This window comes from Chelmon rostratus, chromosome 22 (assembly GCF_017976325.1).
Source record: "Chelmon rostratus isolate fCheRos1 chromosome 22, fCheRos1.pri, whole genome shotgun sequence".
In the NCBI taxonomy this organism is placed as follows: Eukaryota; Metazoa; Chordata; class Actinopteri; order Chaetodontiformes; family Chaetodontidae; genus Chelmon; species Chelmon rostratus.
The window spans coordinates 14,854,381-14,874,588 of NC_055679.1; the positions used below are offsets into that span (position 1 = coordinate 14,854,381).

Here is a 20,208-nt window from a genome sequence, read left to right on the forward strand (position 1 = left end):
CCTACACTCACCTGAGTTTTCTTTACATTTGATTATTCATTTAGTTAACACTTTTGACCTCATGACATCCACATTGAACGTACAGCAAGCAAATACATTAACCTTTTGGTTTCATACAACACATACATATTTATTTAGCATAAGTTGACAGGACAGTAGTTTCTATTTGTAGCACGCACATTTATTTACCTTCTGTACAATCACATTACACTTTGTGTATTTAGTTTGTCTTAAGTTCCAATGGTTTGTTTTTTGAGTTACTAGTGTTGAGGGTCTCGCTGCTGCTGGAGGGACATTGGGCCAGACCTGAGCAGAAGGCGACTGCTGGAGCAGACCTGTTAAATGCAGGAAGTGGCCAACTGGGCCACACCAAGTGCCTGCAGCATTCGGGTGTGATTTCGGATGTTTAGTTTAGGATTTTCTTTATTTCTTTAAATTGTAGTAGAGGCTTTGGTGCTTTTGTTTAGATTAATTATCAAAATATCCTTTCTGACAGACAAGTTGTCCTGTTGTGTTTTATTTGTAGTCTACTTGGTAATGTTTGTTTTTTTTGGTTATCCCCTTCATTTCACAATGGTCTGATCAGCAACTATATATGTTCCCCTGTGTGCAGTTCATTAGGTCTGTTCTAGTGTTGGTTAGGTCAGTTAGGACTGTTTTTGTCTTTATTATGTTAGTTTGGTTTGTTCATTTCCATTCAGTATAGTTATGTTCAGTTGACCTCTTTTATGGGCCCAGAACTTGATGCACTGACTTTATTTTCTTGTAAATAAATCAATTTTTTTTGGAAATCCACCTATGTCTCCACATGCCCGCCCACTTGGTCCCTCACAGGCACACAGGAAAAGGACAAAATGTTGCCTCTTCTGCAGATAATCCTGGTTGTCCCTTCAATTTTTGTTTTCCTCCACCACGATCCAGGTCTAAATATTTTGCTGATTGTAGGAAAGGTTGACATAGAGAGATATGCATATTTAATTTATCTTAGATTACAAAGCATGGAACCATGCAATATCAGGACGTTTTAGAGCTGATCATTTTGCCTGCAACTCTCAGAAGAGTGGAGATGATGGGGAAGTTTATTTTTTGTGCAGCTCAGGTAAGCCCTCTCAAACAACTGTGTTGTCTCTGTACTGCAGTCATTTTACCAGCATCATGCTTAGCGCTGATGAGATTCTACCGGATGAAGCAATTCAGTGAGGGAGAGCACCAGAGATGTCGGCGGAGGAGGTAAAGCAATCCATCAAACACTGCTGTGAAAATCTGAGTCATGCTTACTGTCAATTGCATTAGTGCGTGTGTGCGTGGACGCGTGTTACTCACCCTGCGGGGACGTAGACCTGCTTACACTTTCACGTTGCGGGGACTCGTCTTCCTGAAGTCCCCATAAAGTAAATCATGACATTTCAGAGTGAGGACTTGGCTTAAGGTTAGGTTTAGGCAGGTAGTGGTTCTGGTACGTCTCTGAAATGAATGTAAGTTTATGTAATGTCCACAAAACTGATTGAAACTCAACTGTGTGTGTGTGTGTGTGTTTGGGAAATACATTAGTGTGTGATCCTGGGACATGAGCCATGCAGGCAGTCATCTGTGCAGCTTAGAAGAACAGTTTCATCTCTGTCGAACACGCTGCCTGCAGACTATTACTGATGATTTGAGCACAGCAATGTATAAAATACAAGCTGCTGCCTTTGAGTTCCATTTAACAAACATGTCAAAGGTGGTTCTTCACCTCTTCTGTCCTCGGTGTCTCAGAGCTGTCTGAGGCCTGAGCTAAGCTTGTCGTTCTCCCGGTGGAGACATGAGCACAGGCCCGGATTGATTCGCCCCTGTGGAGAATACAAGCACCAGCCGGCAGCATCCAGCTGGCAGCGCTGCCTCTGCAGGAGAGCTCGTCATCCTCCTCCTGCAGCGCTTCATCTCTCATCCTGTTTCTTTCGTGTATCCTTCCTGTCTGTTTGATGCATAGGCTTCTTGTGTGCATACAGCATGTAGACACCAATTCTCAATGCTGGATATGTGATCAAATAAATTTTGTTCAGAAGATCTAAGGCAAAACAGAAGCAGAGTCACACTAAAGGCACATTAAGTCTGAGGTTTGCTAAAATGTAAATTCACATCTTGAACGAAACGTGCCGCAAACTGCAGCATGTTTTTCATGCATATTGCAACAGGATGAACCTGTGAAAACCACAACACCAACAGGAGGAAGTGTATGCACTCATGTATTATATATCAGTCAAACAGTCATAACTGAATGCACATGCATTGAGAAATTATGTAAAAGTCTTTGGTTTATGAAATCAGAGCATCACACTGGATGATAAAATCCCTACAACATTCTGTAGGAAGAAACGTCTGGTTAATAACTTTATGTAAGTTCAACAATTATGAAACCAAGCAGTATAAAAATATAAGCCTGGTCTGTACTGACCTCTAGTGGAGACACGGAGAATGTGCACACAAGAGAAGAAACACTGGATTTTCTATTTAAACTGTAGAAGGGTGAGAAGAAGCTATCAATAATTATAGTCTGTACATTTAAGACACATTTTCTCTGAAGCAAATCAAATAATATTAATAATATTAGATTGTATATATATATTTTTAAAAGAAAGTATTATCTACTGCATTTCCACCTGGTTCATCAGACGCCTCCGTGTGGCCAAATAGTGACATTACAACAATATGAACCTTTTAAGAAAGATGTTCATAATAAGGTTTTCACAAGGACTTCATCAAGGAAATTCTTGTCACAAGCGTAGACCCACACTGGTGCCTTTTTAGCATTTCTAAGAGTATATAACCAATTAATAACCTGTCTGCAACAGGATAATGTAACCATAAACAGATCTAAGGAGTGTATTTATTTGTGTGTCAACTGCAGTTAATTTAAAAAAAATTGACAACAGTTGTAATCATAAAAAATCTGTACATACATGAACATGAAATATGGTTTATTATTGAAGAGAGCAAACTATATGAGTTGCAGCTTTCACCAGGGTTACCTCAGCAGGGGCTCGAGGCAAACCATGTACAGAAAGCCTGTTTTACAAACTGGGGGTGTGAAATTTGAAAGAAGTGTGTGGAAGAAATGCACGAGCCAGTATTGAGTTTGAGTCATACCAGGGAATAAAAGTCAGCATTCCTCTTCAGTTTTAATCATTCTGTTTAAAAATCTGTCTCTTAGGCTACGAAATAGCTGGATCGACCATTTAATAACTCCTGTCAAACTGTTGTTTCCAAGGTCAGGAATGGACATTGATCTTTCATAACTCGAATCTATTTATTAACAGTTTTAAATGCAGCCATAAATGATTTGTACATGTACAGCTGACAAATGTTTCATGACACGCTGTCAAGATTTATTCATGAGTGTTCATGTATAAGTAAAGGAATATTTTCAGAAATATGCTTATTGCTTTCTTGCTGTGAGAAGATCGCTACCACTTTCTGTCCATTAAATAAAAAGCTGCAGCCAGAAAGCAGTTAGCTTAGCACAAAGACTAGAAACAGAGGGAAACTGCTAGCCTGTCTGTTTGCAAATGTAAAAATGCCAATTTGTGGTTTTACAGGGGTTTTCTTGTTTCCAGTCTTTGTGCTAAGCTAACTGGCATATTTACTGTACAAACATGTTATGTTATAGTTATAGTTGTACTACATTAATAAACACTTTAAATGGCTTTATATCTGTTTAAAAGTACACATGTGCATATATACAGCACTCCACATGCAGTTCCTCCATATGAACTGTATGCTTCAATAAAAACAGACCAATAAACCACACAGCAGCAAGTCCTAAATAAATCTGTCATGTGTCAAGATTTTCTTTTATTTTGACAGCGTTTCAGAATATCATACAGGTAAACAAGATTTTTGCAAAAGTTAATATATCCATAGTGTTGCATTTCATAAAAATAGTCGCTCCACTTACAGTCTTTGTGACCATCAATAGTACACTGAGTCATATTTATAGAGTTATTTGTTCAGGGTCTACACACTGCTATAACACTACACAGTGATACTGAGCCGTTTGGGTGGGAGTTTATGGTGTGGCGCGTGCTGTTACTTCAACACACACACTTTGCAAAAAAAACCCTCTAGATGTCTTTTTTTGTTGTTGTTTTGCTTTCTGTAGAAAACTACTTACAGTTTGGCTCAATGCAAACAGCTCAGATGTGGAAAGCAGTGAGTTGTGCAAAGGCTGAGCAAAAATACGCACATTTTTTTGTTTCTGCTTCGAACAGAAGTCAGAAAATAAAGGAGAAAATGAGCAGAAAGATACGGTACGTGGGCAGCGTTTGATACCTTTAGTCTGACAATTGTAAAATTTAGGTTTGGGCCTTTTTTTGGGGGGGATATAGTTCCTGCACACCATCTGCAAGTGATTGAAGGGCTGAGCCGTTTGTGCCCGGCTGGTGATTTTCTCCAACATAATAATTCACATCCCAAACTACTCTGTGTGAGATTGTGCTTTAAAGTCAGGCTGCTTATTCCTCGTGTAATTACGGATCACAATGGCAAGCATAATGACTTGTCTCCCTCTGATCTCCTATTCTTTAAACACTGTTTGCACTTCCCTCAGCAGAGGAAGGAGAGGGAACTTTTGTTCTGGTATTATGACTCGTGGCTCATTCAGACGAGAAATTACCACTCACAATTTGACATCTGCAGAGAGGGCGCAGACGCCCTGAAAAGATTCGCTGAGCTCAAAATTAACCTTTTTCCGTAAAACCCTTCCTCAAAGCAGCAAGTCACGGCTAGCAGCTGTAACCCGGCACGGCAGGTCCGACGAAGTGTGCGTGGGCCTAAAGTACGAGGATCACGCGACATTTCACGAGCTAAAAACAATGGTGTCTTTTTTTTAACCTTCCCAAAACCAAAATCACAACAGCACGAGTGTAACGGAGGGATCAAACTGTGTGATTATCTGCTCTAATGTTAGCTGCAATCGTTAGCATGTCCGGCTAACGTTAGCAGCTCTGTCTTGCTCTTTATTAGATTTGAGTATGTTTACACGACAGGAAGCGAGTGTTACCCAAGATAGCGTTATGTAGCTTATGTAAGCTAAACAGCCAAACAGTGTTATTGTAAGCTAGAATAATATAACAGTCTGATCTTCCATTTTTACTTACCATACTTGAAATACTAGGACTAGCTAGCGCTACCCTGCAATACAAACACAATGCTGTTTCTTTATTTCCATCTCTCCTAAATGATCAAGTGAAGATGTTAACCTTTTGCCCAGATCATGCAGCTTTAGCCTCAGTCTTTTAGCACAGTATCATGTATGTAGCCGTCAAATGTGTGTTTAAGAAAGTCAGTTTTCAGCCAGCTCATAGAGCTAACGTCAGCTTAAGCTGCTAGCTAGCTGCAGTTGATAAACTCTGCCAGTGACAGTTGTCATCTCAGCCGGCAAAATCATCAGTTGGCAGCTAGAAACGAGAAGCTGATTTTGTTCACTTCTGTCTGAAACAAAAGGACCCACTGTTTCATGAATGAGTTGTAAATCTGTCACCTGTTGACAACTGCTGCACCAGAATGGAAATCTGAATAAGCATAGCAACAGTAACTAAGAGGGGTGGGGCTTGGTGAATTGTCAGTTGTCAGGTTGCATAAAAATGTACACCTGTGCATTTATGCAGAAGTGCACAGCCTTCAAAAGGAGTCAGATTCTGGGGCAGGTACAGTATGCGTGCGCTAAAACAGATGAAACTACAGGGAGCTTTGGCATGGAGACGTCCTCACATCACACGGCGAGACAGAATCAGCCAAGACGAATCAAATTCAGCAGCTGATGGCGGCTGAGACAGGTGCAGCCTCTTCTCAGCCCATCTGGAAACAAAAGGAACGTTTCTGAATCGTTCCTTAAGGTTGCAGCTCGTTAGCGGAGCCTTTGACAAGCGAGACTGATTCAGTGTCAGATTTTACTAGTTAGGTTTGGTTTGGGCGCTCTGTGCTGACGTTTGACGACACCGTCTCATACGAGCAGTTCTTCATGAAAGTGTCCGACCTCATGAAGAAACTATGAATGAAAACTATCATGACCCAGCAGGAACCACTTGCACATATAAGGACCATCAAATACCTCTGGTAATGGACTACTTTTCATACATAAGCCTGTGAAATAAATTATATATTTCACCATATCACACTCGTATCTGAAAAAATACTGTTTATATTCATATCTGTGAAGTTGATGTTGTATAGCAGCCTGTTTTGAACCCTCTGAAGTGTTTTGGAGTTGAACCTTTGACTTGAAAGCCAACCTCTCTGTCAGTCTAAGGCACTCTGCCCCTCGGTCGGTATCATGCGAGCTCCTTATCTCAGCGTCCGCCGTCCGCCGTCGTGGATTGCTTTGTTCGTTAAGCACGGAAATGAGAAGAATGGATTGACGCGACACCCCCGCTGATAGACAAACAGGCCACGCAGCCAACCGCCGCAGGCCTGCCGATGCCCTGGACTGCGATCGCGGGGCTGAGCGGGAGTGCGGAGGAGGGAGAAGTCGGCGTGCTGGAAGTTCTCGTCCACGTTGCGCCGGTTAGCTCGTCTAAGCGTGGACCAGAATTTCCATCGGCTCAACTAAGGTTCAGTTCACTTAAAGATGATCTTATTTACAAAATGATCCCACATATTCATATTCATTATAATATATCTATGTCTATAATCATCTGATAGATTATTCAAGACAGATTCAGGCCCATACAGTCTCTGTTAAGGCAAAGTTCTGTTGATGAGAAGATTTCATCGCCGCTGTCACTCTTTGTTCCATTCGCTCTCGTCAAAAACAGGCAAACCTTCTTTTCTAACATTCCAGTTCATAAAACAGACTCCACTGTGAAGATATATATGTAAAAAAAATCCAACGGCAACCGACAGCTGCTTCCGGTCAGTTCAGATTTGCATGTTTGTCCCCCGCCTCTGCTTGGGGAGAACTCAAAAGACAGTTCTTCGGAGTTTGTAACCCCCAAATGATTCCCCGCCACGCCACACACACATTCGACTCGCTCTTTCCTTTGTTCTTAAAAAGTGGATGATTTTCCAGTTCTTAAGGTGGTGGGTGTAAAATATTTCTCAAAATAATTTAGAGTACAGTATCATAAATAAAACTCTAAAAACAAGTGGTCCAGATCACCCTGCCCCCCTTGGTTTTGACTCTGTGGTCTATGGGAGAATGGGATCGAGGGGGGTGAAGGAGCACAGGGAGGTGTGAGGATGGTAGTTTCATCCGGATGGGGCGGTTGAGTTCGGACGAGTGTGGGGCCGCGGTGTTATCTGCTCAGCGTGGACGTGCCGGCGCGCAGCGTGCTGGGCAGCTTGTCCGATCCAGGGATCTTCCAAGGCCCAGGAGAGACCGTGGCCTTCCTCCCCGCCACGCTGCCGCTGCTGGTGCTCTTGTTGGGCGGGCTGGGCCGGCTCTCTCCCAGGCCCCTGTCCAGTTCCCTGGGCCTGGGGTTGCTCGGCTCCGACTCCACCTGCTGCCCGCCGCTGTAACGGTCCGCCTCCTCCCTGCTGTTCCCGTTAGTGTGCGGGAGCTTGGAGGCGCTGGGAGATTGGGTGGATTCTCTGTTGTCCCCAGTGTTTCTCTCCTTGGACCTCCCTCTGGTGCTCCTGGAAGGTTTGGGCTCCCCGCTCTGCCCCTCTTTGCCCCCTTCCCCCTCAGTAGTGGGCTGCGCCCTGTGCCCCTTGTGGGTGGACCTGCCACCCTCCTTCTTGGCTCTGCTGCTCCCGCCGGTCGTAGCCGCTCTCCTCCCCTGGCTGATCATATCTGGGTTTAGCAGCTCGGCCTTCTGGGGGCTCTTCGAACGCTCCTTCCTGCTGTCTCCTGCCACCGGGTCACGAGGGACGTCCAGAGGCGGCAGGTGAGGCGGGTCGGGGGCCGGGGGGGCCAGATGAGATGAAGGCGATGACATGGAAAGGCTGTCGATGGGAGGAGCTACTTCCGACAGGCTTGGAGAGGCTGAAGGGCGAGCATCCCATGGGGCGGCATTATCTGGAACACACACACACGCAGTCAATAAAAATCACACACACACACACACACACACACACACACACACACACACACACACACACAGTGCTTAAAAGCTTGAACACATGCCACTGCACAACCAAACACTAAATCAAAACAAAAGCAATCAGCACAGCAATCGTTCCTATTCTACAAGCTAAAAGCATTAAAGTAAATACCAGAGCGGCACTACGAGCTCCTCCTGAACATGTCACAGGGCAACTCTACTTTTAGACAACATCAATCCGCCTCCCGTTACTCTCTTTAAAGCCTCGACCAATCTAAAACCTTGGCGGAAAATCGAAAACAGGTTTAATGAAATGGATGATGTGCCCAATAGGGTTTTGCTTTAGCGAGGATGAAAACCTCGGGGGCCAAGTGCCTCTCGCTCTCCCCCTCTCAAGCCTGAAGAAGTCTGTATCCAGTGTAGCGGCTGCAGTGAATCTACGGCGTGCTCCTCCACAGCTCTCCACTCTCACGGACTGTTAGCTCCTGTTTCTGCACCAATGAGTCTCGGTCCCTCGGCCATCACTCATTTTCAGCGGGCCGGGCAGGGGGCAGAGGCTAGGCTAGCTACACCGGCGCCGTGAGGCCCAATTATAAGCAGGCTCTCATGCGGCGCTCGAGCATATTAGATCCAGGACTAAGAGGGCGGGAGAGTGCCTGGTCATTTGTGAGGACTTCGCAGTCTTTTACCTGCAGCCTGCCAGGTACAATGAAGCAACATTAAAGGGTGTGTGTGTGTGTGTGTGTGTGTGTGTGTGTGTGTGTATGATTGTGATAACGCCTCTTGTCAGCTCTGTTAAAGCTCTGGCCTGCTTACATTTCTGCTGAGTCACCATAACACAAACTACAGTATGTAAATTTCTTGTTCTATATGAAGGATAAAAGAATTGGGCCTGCGCTCATTAAAGTTTTTAACTTCACTTCTTAAACTTGCAACAAGTGAATTTTTTGGCCACTTGGGGGCAGCAGAAACAAGCTGCGAGCACAACACTGACATATCAATCAACTTTGTGTCGTCGCTGTTATACAAATATTGATTATAAGAAATGAATAAATTGAAAGAGAACTCTGGATGTATGCCTCATGTTTAAAGAAGTTCCTCAAAATACAAAATTGGACGTAAATGTCAAAAACTGCCATAAAAATATGACATATTAATAGTGTTTTCCTCTTTCACTGAGTTAAATAAATTAATTTTAATTTATTTTGTTTATTACAGGCTGATTTTTTTAACACACTGATTTTTATGCAGTATTATTTTTTGGTGCAGTATCTGATTTAAAGTACCTTAGAGCATGAAAAATGTGCCCTTCCTAATTCAGTCTTGTTGTTTGACCAATAATTTTGTGCCTATCGATAAGCTTGAAGCTTACTTGCTGTTACTTTCACATGTTAAATGGACCCTCCACTGTCTCTAAGTTTCTAAGGACCAGACATTCAGGACTTAAGGTAAATGACATCTTGGCCTCTGCTGCATCAATTTTGACCATTTTTTATTTAATCCAGATTTCTTGAATGAACTTAAAACCATGAAAATCATGCAGACTCTTACAGAATAACCCCGCACTGAGACAGTGTACGGATTTTTATTTTTAGATGAAGAACAGGGCTAAATCCTACCGTCTGACTGGTTTTTCTTTATGGGATGTCCTTCTTTAGTCTTCTGTAGAGTCACTTTGATATGAGCAGTGAGGAACGTCTACATGTTGTTCTTTTAAATTTCTTCAGCGTAATTCTCAGGACTTTGATAAATACGTGCCCTTGAGGTGCAGATCTAACACTTGATATAAGCACAAAAACGCACACAATGCTACACACACACACACAGCCACACAATAATATCCATGCACATGCCCACAACCATGTTTTTACACCACACTGCTTATATTCTTAATCTTTTGTTCTTCGCTTCGCGTTCCTAAAAAGCAACCTGAAACAAAAATAACTTCTTCCTTTGAACAGCAGTATGCTAATGTTTTAAATAGCCAAATTAATCACCATGGACGATTTGCATAACCTTCCAGTATGCAAATAAAGTGCCTGCAAACTACGAGTGATGAAATGCTGAATCAAGCCCACACAGAACTGAACATGCAGGCGAAAATGCTGCTGCTACTTTTAGGCAGCGGTGGGAAATCAGAAAGAACACAAAGGATCTCTGATGATGGAGGAGTGTGTCCGCTGGCTGACCATAATAAGACTCCCTGTGTGCACATTTCAAGGCTGTAGAACAACCTCAAGTATGACAAAAGCTCTCCTCACAGAGAGATTAGATCAGGAAAGGGTGCTGGCAGGAAAGGGGCAGGCGACACCAGCCTGTTTAAGGGCTGGAGGGGGACCGAACGCTGATGAATGTGCATCGGCGGGGGCTTTGGCGTCGCGGCCTTCTGCTAAAATGGCTTTTTCTCTGGTGGGAGGATGCGGAAAAGTGAGTGTCATGCTGGTGCAGAAGCCACGTAGCGCTTGGAGTTTTATTACCCGCCGTGTCACAAGAATAAATGTCCCCTTCCAGGCTGGATTCACGCTGCGCTGAGATTTCACTGGGTAAATAATCTGCTGAAATATTTCACGTTCATCTCCTCTGGCTGACTCAGGGTTAACTCACACTGCTGTATTTGCTGGCCTGTAGGTTGCCGATGGCTGATTTATCTCTCGGTCGGGGGAAGAGTTACGCTCACTAACGTTACAACCTCCTGCGGCTCGAAGGCGCGTTTGTGGATTATTCTAGAAGGCTTCGTCGTGCAGATATGAAAAAGGGCATCTTGAGCAGGTGGTTACAGCAAAACAACACACGCAAAACCACAGCACAGACAGCCAGGGTTAAGTGAAGAGAAAGCATTCATATGGTCACAAACCGTGTCTTTAGAGTGGCCCATTAGGAAGAAATAGGGGGAGCCATGCTTGTCACTTTTCATGCACATGGAGAGACTGGAAGATACCATTCCTATAGAAGGGGAAGTAACAACCTAGACCAATCAATTAGTGATAGGTCACTGAAATGGACAGAAGATAAACTATTGTTAGTCAAGATAGAAGAAGACAAATAATTAGGATTTTTTTTCAGCACAGTGAAATACAGCGAGAACAGAGTATATAAAGACAGGAGATATCCCATGAATACAGATGCATGCTAGAACAATGTTATCAAGAGTTAAAGTGATATTAAGACAGTGAAGAGAGGACAGCCTCAGAGTTAAAAGAGGTAAGAAATGATCCTGGAGGCAAAGAGAGTCGTTCTGGATTAAAGTTCTGATAGTTACCGTACTCTGGGACCTGCCCGGTGCCCCTCTTCAGGAGCAGACGGACACGCCGGCCTCCAGACTTGATCAGCTCGATGGCCCTGGCGTGGGTCATGTCCCGGGTGCTCTCTCCGTTGATCTCAATGATTTGGTCGCCAACCTGGGTGTCAGGAAGCGTGTGACGGAGAGGAAAAGAAGTTGTGAATATGTGATGCAGATTTGGTTTTTACTGCAGGTCTGAGGCGGTTTCTCATGGTAACGGGAATCTAACGCTACATCTTAAAACAACATTTCAGACATCATGCTTCTGGCTTTGTAGCGACAGTTTGTGGACGACTCTTTCCTCTCTCCACATGATAATGCCTCTCTGCAGATAGCCAGGCCCACAGAGAAGAAGTTCTCAGACTTTCAACAACCGCTCCAACACCTCTGGGACAACCGCTCGACCTCGATGACGCTCTTGCGACTAATTGGGAGCAAATCCCTGCAGCCAGGTGCAAAAGTCTTCCCAGAGGAGTGCAGGCTGTTGCAGCAGCAGATTAAAAGATTATGCTCGTAGTTTTGGAGGACGTGTTCGCATGTGGCTGCTGCAACTTCACTCACCTGGATTTAATATTTTAAGTGTTTTCTTAAATCTTAGTCAGAGCTGGACTTTAAACTTGTTCTGACATGCTCCAGTTCAGGATCTGTCACGCCTGCAGACACTGATCAGCGTTTCATCAATCACTTCAAATAATGCAGAAAATACTAATAAAACAAGCCAAGTAGAATTCTATGAACAAAATTCAGTTTGTTTTATTGTCTGCATATGAATCAGAGTCATTCAGCTTTAGTTCTGCCCTACATCACACCATCAGTGCTGTTATGTGTTTGTACGTTTTAATAAACTGTCAGATGGGCCAAAAACAATTTTCCACTATTGTAGAATAAAGTTGTATTCAGTTCAGGTGTAATGTTGTTAAACTCCTCCTGTGGACACCTGCAGCTGGAGGCTGCTGAATAAATAGTTGCAATAATATTAAATAGAAGAAGTTATCAGAGTCAGAAAACTTTATTGATGCCGGAGGGGGAATTCAGTCAGTTGCAGTTGCTCCTATTGTAGAATAAGTAAATCAAATAGAAAAAGGAAATAAGAAATATCTTAGAGAATACGTAGAAATATGCAAAAAATGTAGAAATATTTCTGCTGTGCAACATTAAACATTAAGTAACAAGAATAATAGAATACTAGAATTGTTATACTACTAATACTAATATTTGTACAATGACAAAACTAACAATAGTAATAATAAAGTGATATAGTAACACTAGTATATAGTAACATATAGCAGCATATAATAGCAGCAGTAGTAGAATAATGCAGTATATATAAAATACATATATTCCATAGTAAGTTATAATATTTGAGCATTAATAAACACCTGCTGTCCTACAGCTGCTTACATTATAGTGTGTTATAGGCAGTTTATTGTTTATAGGTAATTCCTCTCAATGCAATGTTTTTGTAGAATCATTTATTAAATTTTGTTCCTAATCTCTTGTTAACTAAACAAAGCAAATTCATGTTTCAATCATATCTGAAATTAGTCTGAAACTGCTTCCTTTAAGTGTCCAGTATGATTTTATTGGACTCTAAACAACTAAGTCAGAGATTTCAAGAAGTAATATCAGATTAAATCACCTCAAAGGATGAAAGTCTTCCAGCTGCAAAAACTTGTGTCTCAGACAGCGGATCAGGACTGACGCTGTGTTCACAGATGTTAGAGGTCAATTAAAGCTCTGTGACGTTACTGTGAAGGGCGAACGTGTCACATCTGGAACATGCTGGTGACTAACATTACATGCAATTTCAACAACCTTTAATCATAGGCTGACATGTTTGTGTATGTACAGCGTTTATGGATCATTGCTGGGCGTTAACTGCAGAAGTGATTGATAGAAGCACAATATTAGACGCCAAATTGCTACATAAACCTACCGGTCAGTTAACAAAGCTGAGAACAAGAGGGGCAAATAAATGAAGGTGTTTGCAAAACTGAGACTGAGTCGATTATGATGTGGCAGGTTTGCAAATGAGCAAACTACGTATGAAATTGAATATTAACAAGCAGCTTTTATTCTGGTGATTTATAAGGATCAATATGGATCCATAATTCATCGGCTTTCCCATGAGCTTCTGTAAGCGTTAATAAGCATTACCAGCCATGAACCGGTGTAATTAATTTCGGCAGTAATTCCGACATGTCATTTGGATGGAATTATGGCGGACCCCTTCTCATGGGTCTGCTGTGGAACATACTGGGACCCCCTGATGAATACCAATCATTTAAAATGACCACACCTGCAGCAGCTCACTTAACAGCTAATGTCAGCATTAACTGGACTGTCTTCCCCTTCTGTGACCACTCCCCGGTGAACGCCAGGAGGGGTCAAACATCAGTCCTCCCTCCTTCAAGACTCTCGCTTGGCAGGCCTTCAAGAGACGGCTCCGAGGCTGACTAATGGGGAGGCTTCACCGGGAACGGGGCAAAACACGGTGCCCAATTACGCTAACAAATGGAGAAGTCCTCCGATAATGGCCGGGGTAATTTGAAAGTCAGGAGCGGATTTGAGACCGGAGAGGGGGGGTCATTAGGTGTCATTACAGTGGTCTGAAGAGAGATGGAAGGCAAGACGGCTCGCTCATTAATCCTCACCTCCTAACAGCTGAGGACACTGATCTCCATTTTCATCTTCAATAAAGAGGAACTTAAGTTGAATGGGAGGCACATGAACGCCGAGCACAGGGAGGTGGGAATGAAGCAGGAGCTGCCGCTGCTGCTGCGCCCGGCGCCCACGCACAACTCGGTCTTTAAGTGATGCTTTAAAGCTCAGAGAATTAAATGTGCTGAACGATTATCTGTAATAACCAATCACTTTAAATAATTTTCTTAAAAGCCTCTGCGCCGCCACTTGAACCTCAAAGAAAAAAAAGCTTGTTAGAATACGTTAGCGCTCCTTGTTACTGATTAGTTTGTGGCTACCGGGGTCAAAATAGATTTTTTTTTTTCCTTTTTAAAGATGTGACAAAGTGTCTGTCGAGGAGGAACGACTCGGCTCAAGCTGAAAGCCGGAGAGCCTGCAGGGAGTCACGGTGCGAGTGGGCTTCTGGTTCCAGCACCTTAAAACGTGTCAAAGCAGCAGTCAAATGCAAAGTGACAAGCATGTCAAAAGCTTTTTAACCAGACTCTCACATTTACTTAAGTTAAATGCAGACTGATTCCTGTCTGCACTCTGCAGGATGAAGCGCTGGAAGAGGGATCAAAGTGTTACATCCAACCGGCAGCGTTACTGTCTCACCATCCATCGAACACAAGCCAGACTCAGCGGAGGAAAGGAAAAGAGCTGAGCTTAGCAGACCTCTGCGGCCCCTCATCTCTGCTTAAAGCTAGAGGTTCCAGACTACATTAGCTGCTACCGGCATATCACACCTGAATCTCCAGCTGGGCAGGAAGCAGTTCAGTTGCATTGTGGGTAATGTAGGCGCCAGGTTTTGACAAGGAAGAAGAACGAGCGGAATAAAAGATGACGATATGATAGATGATATGTCTGGTTCTGCTGATTTTGATCTTTTTCTTAATAACTTTGCACCATGAGTTGGACAGTATTTTAGAAGTGTAATGATTAATCATAAGTACTCTTAAATTACTGCGTGACAACTCAGAGGTGATGATATATTAGAGAAAGTTCAAAAACTTAACAGAAGGAGCTCAAACTAGCTCCACCTTGACCAACAGTAAAACACTACACTGATGCATCAGTCGTTAAAATCTATCTGAAATCTAAAATAAGCATAATGAGTCACAGGGCTGCTTTTCTGAAGTAAGAGTACTTTCACTTTTGATACTTTCAGTACATCTTGCTGATAATAACTTGTATGTTTATTTATGTAGGATTTTGAATGCATTTTAATTGTAATGGAGTATTTATAGATTACAGTATCAGGACTTGATCAGACGCTACAGCAGCTCGTACGCCGACATTAAGTCGACCTCGAGAGGGATTCCCTCCTCCTCCTCCACCTGCGTCTGGGCCCACTGGCCTCCATCGACTACACCGGCGAGGAGGGAAAGTTATATCTCCCCCCGGGGTATTTTGCACAAATTATCTTTGACAGGTTCATTACAGATAAGGAATGTAGAGCAGACTGAGGCTATCAGCTCCAGACGTAAAGATCGGAGAACATGCAAGAAAAAGAAAAAGAGGAGGAGAAAGTAGGAGATTGAGGAAGACGTGTTGGCTGTAAGTTTAATTCTGCACCGACAAACAGAGACGAGCTGCTGTGGAAGCTGTCATTTATATTTCCAGCAGTAAAGCACACAGAGCAAGTGAGGGGACTTTAACACACCAGTGTAATTTAGTGTATTTACTATTATTTATTCATCAGAAACTACTGAATGTGTCTGCTTTCTCTGACCAAATACTACAGTAGCAACCACAGCTAGAGGGAGAATTGTGCAGCTATGCAAATATTAAAAGTACAATTTAAGTTGGCCCACTTAAATGTTTTATCTATCTTTATCTTTCTGAATATTATCTCTTACTAAATGCAGAGGAGAGATGAGCTTTAAGAACGTTGGGAGGAGACAAACTGCGAAAAACTCTCAGCGACAAGAGGACGAACCATCTCTGAGTTATTTTGACAGATTATTTCTTAACCAGCTCTGAAAAGCTGCTGTTGCAGCTTTGATAACATCAGACAATTACAGTGAGCGTCTGCCATGTAATCCAGAAAGATAGAAAGCAGACTAACCTTTAAAGGGGGTGGGGTGACTTTCCTGAAGGAAACGGCACAATCAAACCTACCCTCATCCTCCCGTTGCGGATGGCCGGTCCGTCCTCTGCCAGCCGTAGGACAAATAGGTCCATCTTGTACTCCCGCCCTCCGCGGATGCTAAAACCGAAGCCTTTCACACTTTTCTCCAGCTCCACCGTGAAGAAGTCGAAGTCCTGTGCCAGCTGAGACAAGCACAGATCAGATGTGATTAGATTCAGTGTTATCTGAGGAGAAAATGGGCCACCACAGCAGAAAATAGTCTGAGGACTCAGCAAAGACAAATGCGTGAATAAAAATGGAGCAGATGCAAGGTAAACAAAATACAACAAAGAATTATGTCATCTATATACACTCCTTACCTTATATTTTCTGAGGCATCAAAAGGTAAACAAGGGGCTGCTCAGGATGTAAATATCTGAAATATTTTAAGTACCCAGAAGTGTGTGTCAGCTGTGCACTTTGTCTGCTCAGCTTTACCAACACAAACACCACCAGAGGGAAAAATGATGCGACAGAACTAATGCTGGTGAGTCGAGCTTTTCTCTAAAATACAACAGAATTACAGTATACGTGAAGGTGTGTAGAAGAACTGTGCTAGTGTAGCCTAATTTGAAGTAAAGAAAATCTAGTTTATACACAAAAATAAATAAATCCAAATATCTGCAAAGATAATAAGACTATGAAGAAGTTTTTTTTTCTCAGTACATATCCTGGAGACAGTTCTTTAATAACCACATTTAAAGCAGCATTAATATACTTTTTGGCCACTTGGGGGCGGCAGAACACTGATATAAGATTGCTTTATAAAGTGTGTGCAAATGTTTGCTAGTCACTAACTTTATCTCTGCCTGCTGTTTGGTGTTGGGCAGTGGATATATATATATATATATATATATATATATGTATATGTATATATATATGTATATATGTATGTATATATGTATATGTATATGTATATATATATATATATATATATATATATATATATATATATATATATATATATATATATTTACTGAAGACAGCTGTTTGATGCTGCTGTCTGCTGTCTTCAGTAAGAGAGTGAACCAAAACAGGAAAATAGTAAAAGCAAAACTTTGAGCTAAAAGACGCTAAAATGCTCTGAAGACCTGAAGGGACCTGTAGAGTTGGGTGCTAATTCTGTAGTCATCACAGCAAGCAACAACTTTCACATTAGAAAGTCATTTGATCTATTGTTCATAAAAAATAATGATAAACGCATCTTTAAGGGATCTTTATCTTCTTCCTCTTAAATATCCATATTGGTATCGGCCTCAGGGATCCAGTACCAGTCTAGATAAGAGTCTTTGACAAACTCAAAATGAATAAATTCTTGCCCACAAAGGCCTGTAATGGAAATGACATAACATTTGAGGTGGCACACACCTAAAGACACACCAACGCACCATTCTGTTGCTAGCTAGCTAACTAATGAATCTTAGCTCTGTGCTGCTAAAAGATGAAGACTGACTGATTGATGGGTGGACATCATGACATTACTGGTTGAATTGTCTGGTTCAAGCATATGGAAGCATTTTGAGATCGCACATAATTAAATAAAAGCACCGGGGACGTGAACTGAAAGGGTTAAAAATACATTTTTCATTTAATCTCGACTCTAAGAACAATTTTCTGCTGTGGGAAACATCCTTACTTGAACTGGTGGCATTCGATATTCTGGGATGGTGAACTGCCTGGCGTCAGTAGCTAGCTGTCTGTAGTCGAGCAGCGGTGGGTGTCTGTAGTCCAGCGTGGGAGGCTGCCTGTAGTCCGCCACAGGAGGGTGCCGGTAGTCCACCGGCGGCTGTCGGTAATCTGTGAACGGCGGCTGTCTGATGTCTGGTTTGACATCCTGCCTCGCCTTCACCTCTGACCTGTAACTAACAGACCAATCAGAATGAAGGAAGAACTTGCAGGAGGATTTCCATTGTTGTCATTACTACCTCTGGACATGCTACACCACTTGCGTTATGTTTGGGTGCACTTAGCGTGCTGTGAAAATGATGCTTCCTGACAAACTGCTGGGTCACCCGGCGCTGACAGAAATGACTTGTCTTGGTTCGCACTGACAACCATTAAACAAGACTTCAGCGAGGAAATTAAACTGTTTTTCCTCGCTCATCACATAAAATGTTTATAATAAAAACAAGTTCTCGCTGAGGCTGATGATGCCGAGTACAAAGAGATTTGGATACTGTGCAGAGCAGAGGGGGGAGCCAATGACATGGTGGATTTTGGACCCCTCTAGTTCCTGGTAAAATATTCAACAGATCTCTATAAAGAAGCAATTTGTGTAAATAATTTAGCAGTCCATAAGAGTTAAGTGATGTTATTCAACAAACTGGGGGGATAGAGAGGAGAGATGGATACAGAGAGGAGATGGCGATATAGAAAAAGACAATGCTAGTGACAGAAAGAGAGGAAAAGGTGGAGGAAAGAGGAGGAAACTACAACGAGGGATGGAGAGAATAAAAAAGTGAGAGAAAGGTGGAGAGAATGGGGACGAGGGGATGAAAGGATCTGACTCACTCGTACCTGTGTTCTCAGGAACACTGTTTTGCCCCTGAGACAGATAGAGGGCGAGTCTATAAAAATGCTTCGCTGCGTCAGAAAATCGAGACGGCTGCAGATCTGACACTGGAACAGCTTTCATTATAACTGTTTACCGCCATGTTGAGAGGAAGTTGTCATGCTCTGTAAGCTGGAATCCTCACAAACGGCGTCTTACCTGCTCTCGTGGGTGTAGGTCTGTGGTGGGGGGGCGGGCAGCTGGGTCACAGGGCTCTGGTGCGGCATGGGGTTGGGTTGGTTCACAGAAGGGTTGGGGTCTGTCAACGCCGGGTTGGGCTGTGACCCGGCGGCGCTTGGCTGGATCTTCGGGCTGTGCTGCTGGGCCAGGGGGCTCTGCTTCTCCGAGCTGGGGGCTGATGGGGGATTGCTGACCTCTGGGATTCAAAAAGAAGGACGAGCCGATGCACTTTGAAGCTTTATTTAACCAAGTAAAAGTTTTTGATGTTTAAATCTGCATGGATTCATTTTTTTGGCTATTTAGAGGCAACATGTAAACTCAATATTGACTTATAACGTTAATATGACCAACATTTTAGAATTAGCAGAATTAGCATTAATTTGAAATCATGTCATCTGGTCATGCAAGTCCATTGTATGTTTTGTAAGCCTACTCTCCTTTTAGCTCTGTTTTGGTGTCCACCAACGTCTGTGAGAAATGTCTGACATTTTAGCTTCTAAATGCTCCAATACACCCATGAGCTAAGGCTAGTTGCCATCTTTGCTTATCATCTTTTTTGCTAAAAAAGGCTGCCCAACAAGTTGTGAATACAGCATTTTATTAGCAAAACGGTTGCTTATTTACACACAAGCAGCAGCCCCCCGGGCTGAAAAATGAAGCCAATGAGGAAGTGCCCGAAGCTGCAGTTCCTCAAATAACCACTTGAGGCTGGCTCTAAAAGTGAGCCAATCCCCATAGACCCCCATATGAAAATGCCCAACTTTACAGCAGAAATTAACTATTCTACACTAACATTCATTATATAATGCATTCATTTAAACTATGTTAAGGCCTAACGTTATACATGATCTTTGAGTGACAGCTAGCCACTAGGTTTCAGCAACCAGGCTTCATTTGGCTGCAGCTCCACCCATGTTCCACCTTTTTGCCTGTTTTTGGATTAGCAGGGAGTTTGGTGGAGTCCGGCACCGCCAACATGCCATGGTTAGACAACCTATGGGTGACGTCACAGAGGCTACATCCATGTTTTATACAGTCTGTGATTATACACCTAGCAGTCAGAGAGCAACTTTAACTTTCATTTTGAGTGATGTTTCTGGTCACCTGGTGAATGTCAAAATCCAATATTCATTCTCCTTTTAGCTCTGTTTTTGGTCTCTACCAACCCTTGAGGTAAATATCCGTTTTTCTAGCTGCTAAATGTGCCGCTATGTTCACAGAAAGAAGCCGCACAGTCTGGTGATAATTCTCTGTAGCTTCATCACTGCGAATGCTGCTTTAAGGTCAAACAAACGTGTTGAACGCGTTAGTGTTCTCATAAAACATCTGCAAAGCTAACGCTATTTTAATAAATTGTGAAAATGTT

The 20,208-nt window shown here is 42.8% G+C and overlaps 1 protein-coding gene across 5 annotated transcripts in view; it reads right to left on the reverse strand.

The window, feature by feature from the left end:
* Positions 1-3,839: 3,839 nt before the first annotated feature.
* The window catches only part of magi2a (membrane associated guanylate kinase, WW and PDZ domain containing 2a), a 223,455-nt gene continuing 207,086 nt past the window's right edge, over positions 3,840-20,208 (reverse strand). For 3 of the 5 annotated variants that reach the window (XM_041963732.1, XM_041963730.1, XM_041963733.1), the window contains 5 exons: positions 18,822-19,038; positions 17,748-17,973; positions 16,102-16,254; positions 11,278-11,416; positions 3,840-7,993 (listed from right to left, as the gene is read on the reverse strand). In XM_041963732.1, coding sequence (XP_041819666.1) covers positions 7,272-7,993; positions 11,278-11,416; positions 16,102-16,254; positions 17,748-17,973; positions 18,822-19,038 — 1,457 coding nt within the window. In that variant the 3' untranslated portion in view covers positions 3,840-7,271. The remainder of the gene's footprint in view (positions 7,994-11,277; positions 11,417-16,101; positions 16,255-17,747; positions 17,974-18,821; positions 19,039-20,208) is intronic. The other 2 variants (XM_041963731.1, XM_041963734.1) reach the window with 2 other exon arrangements.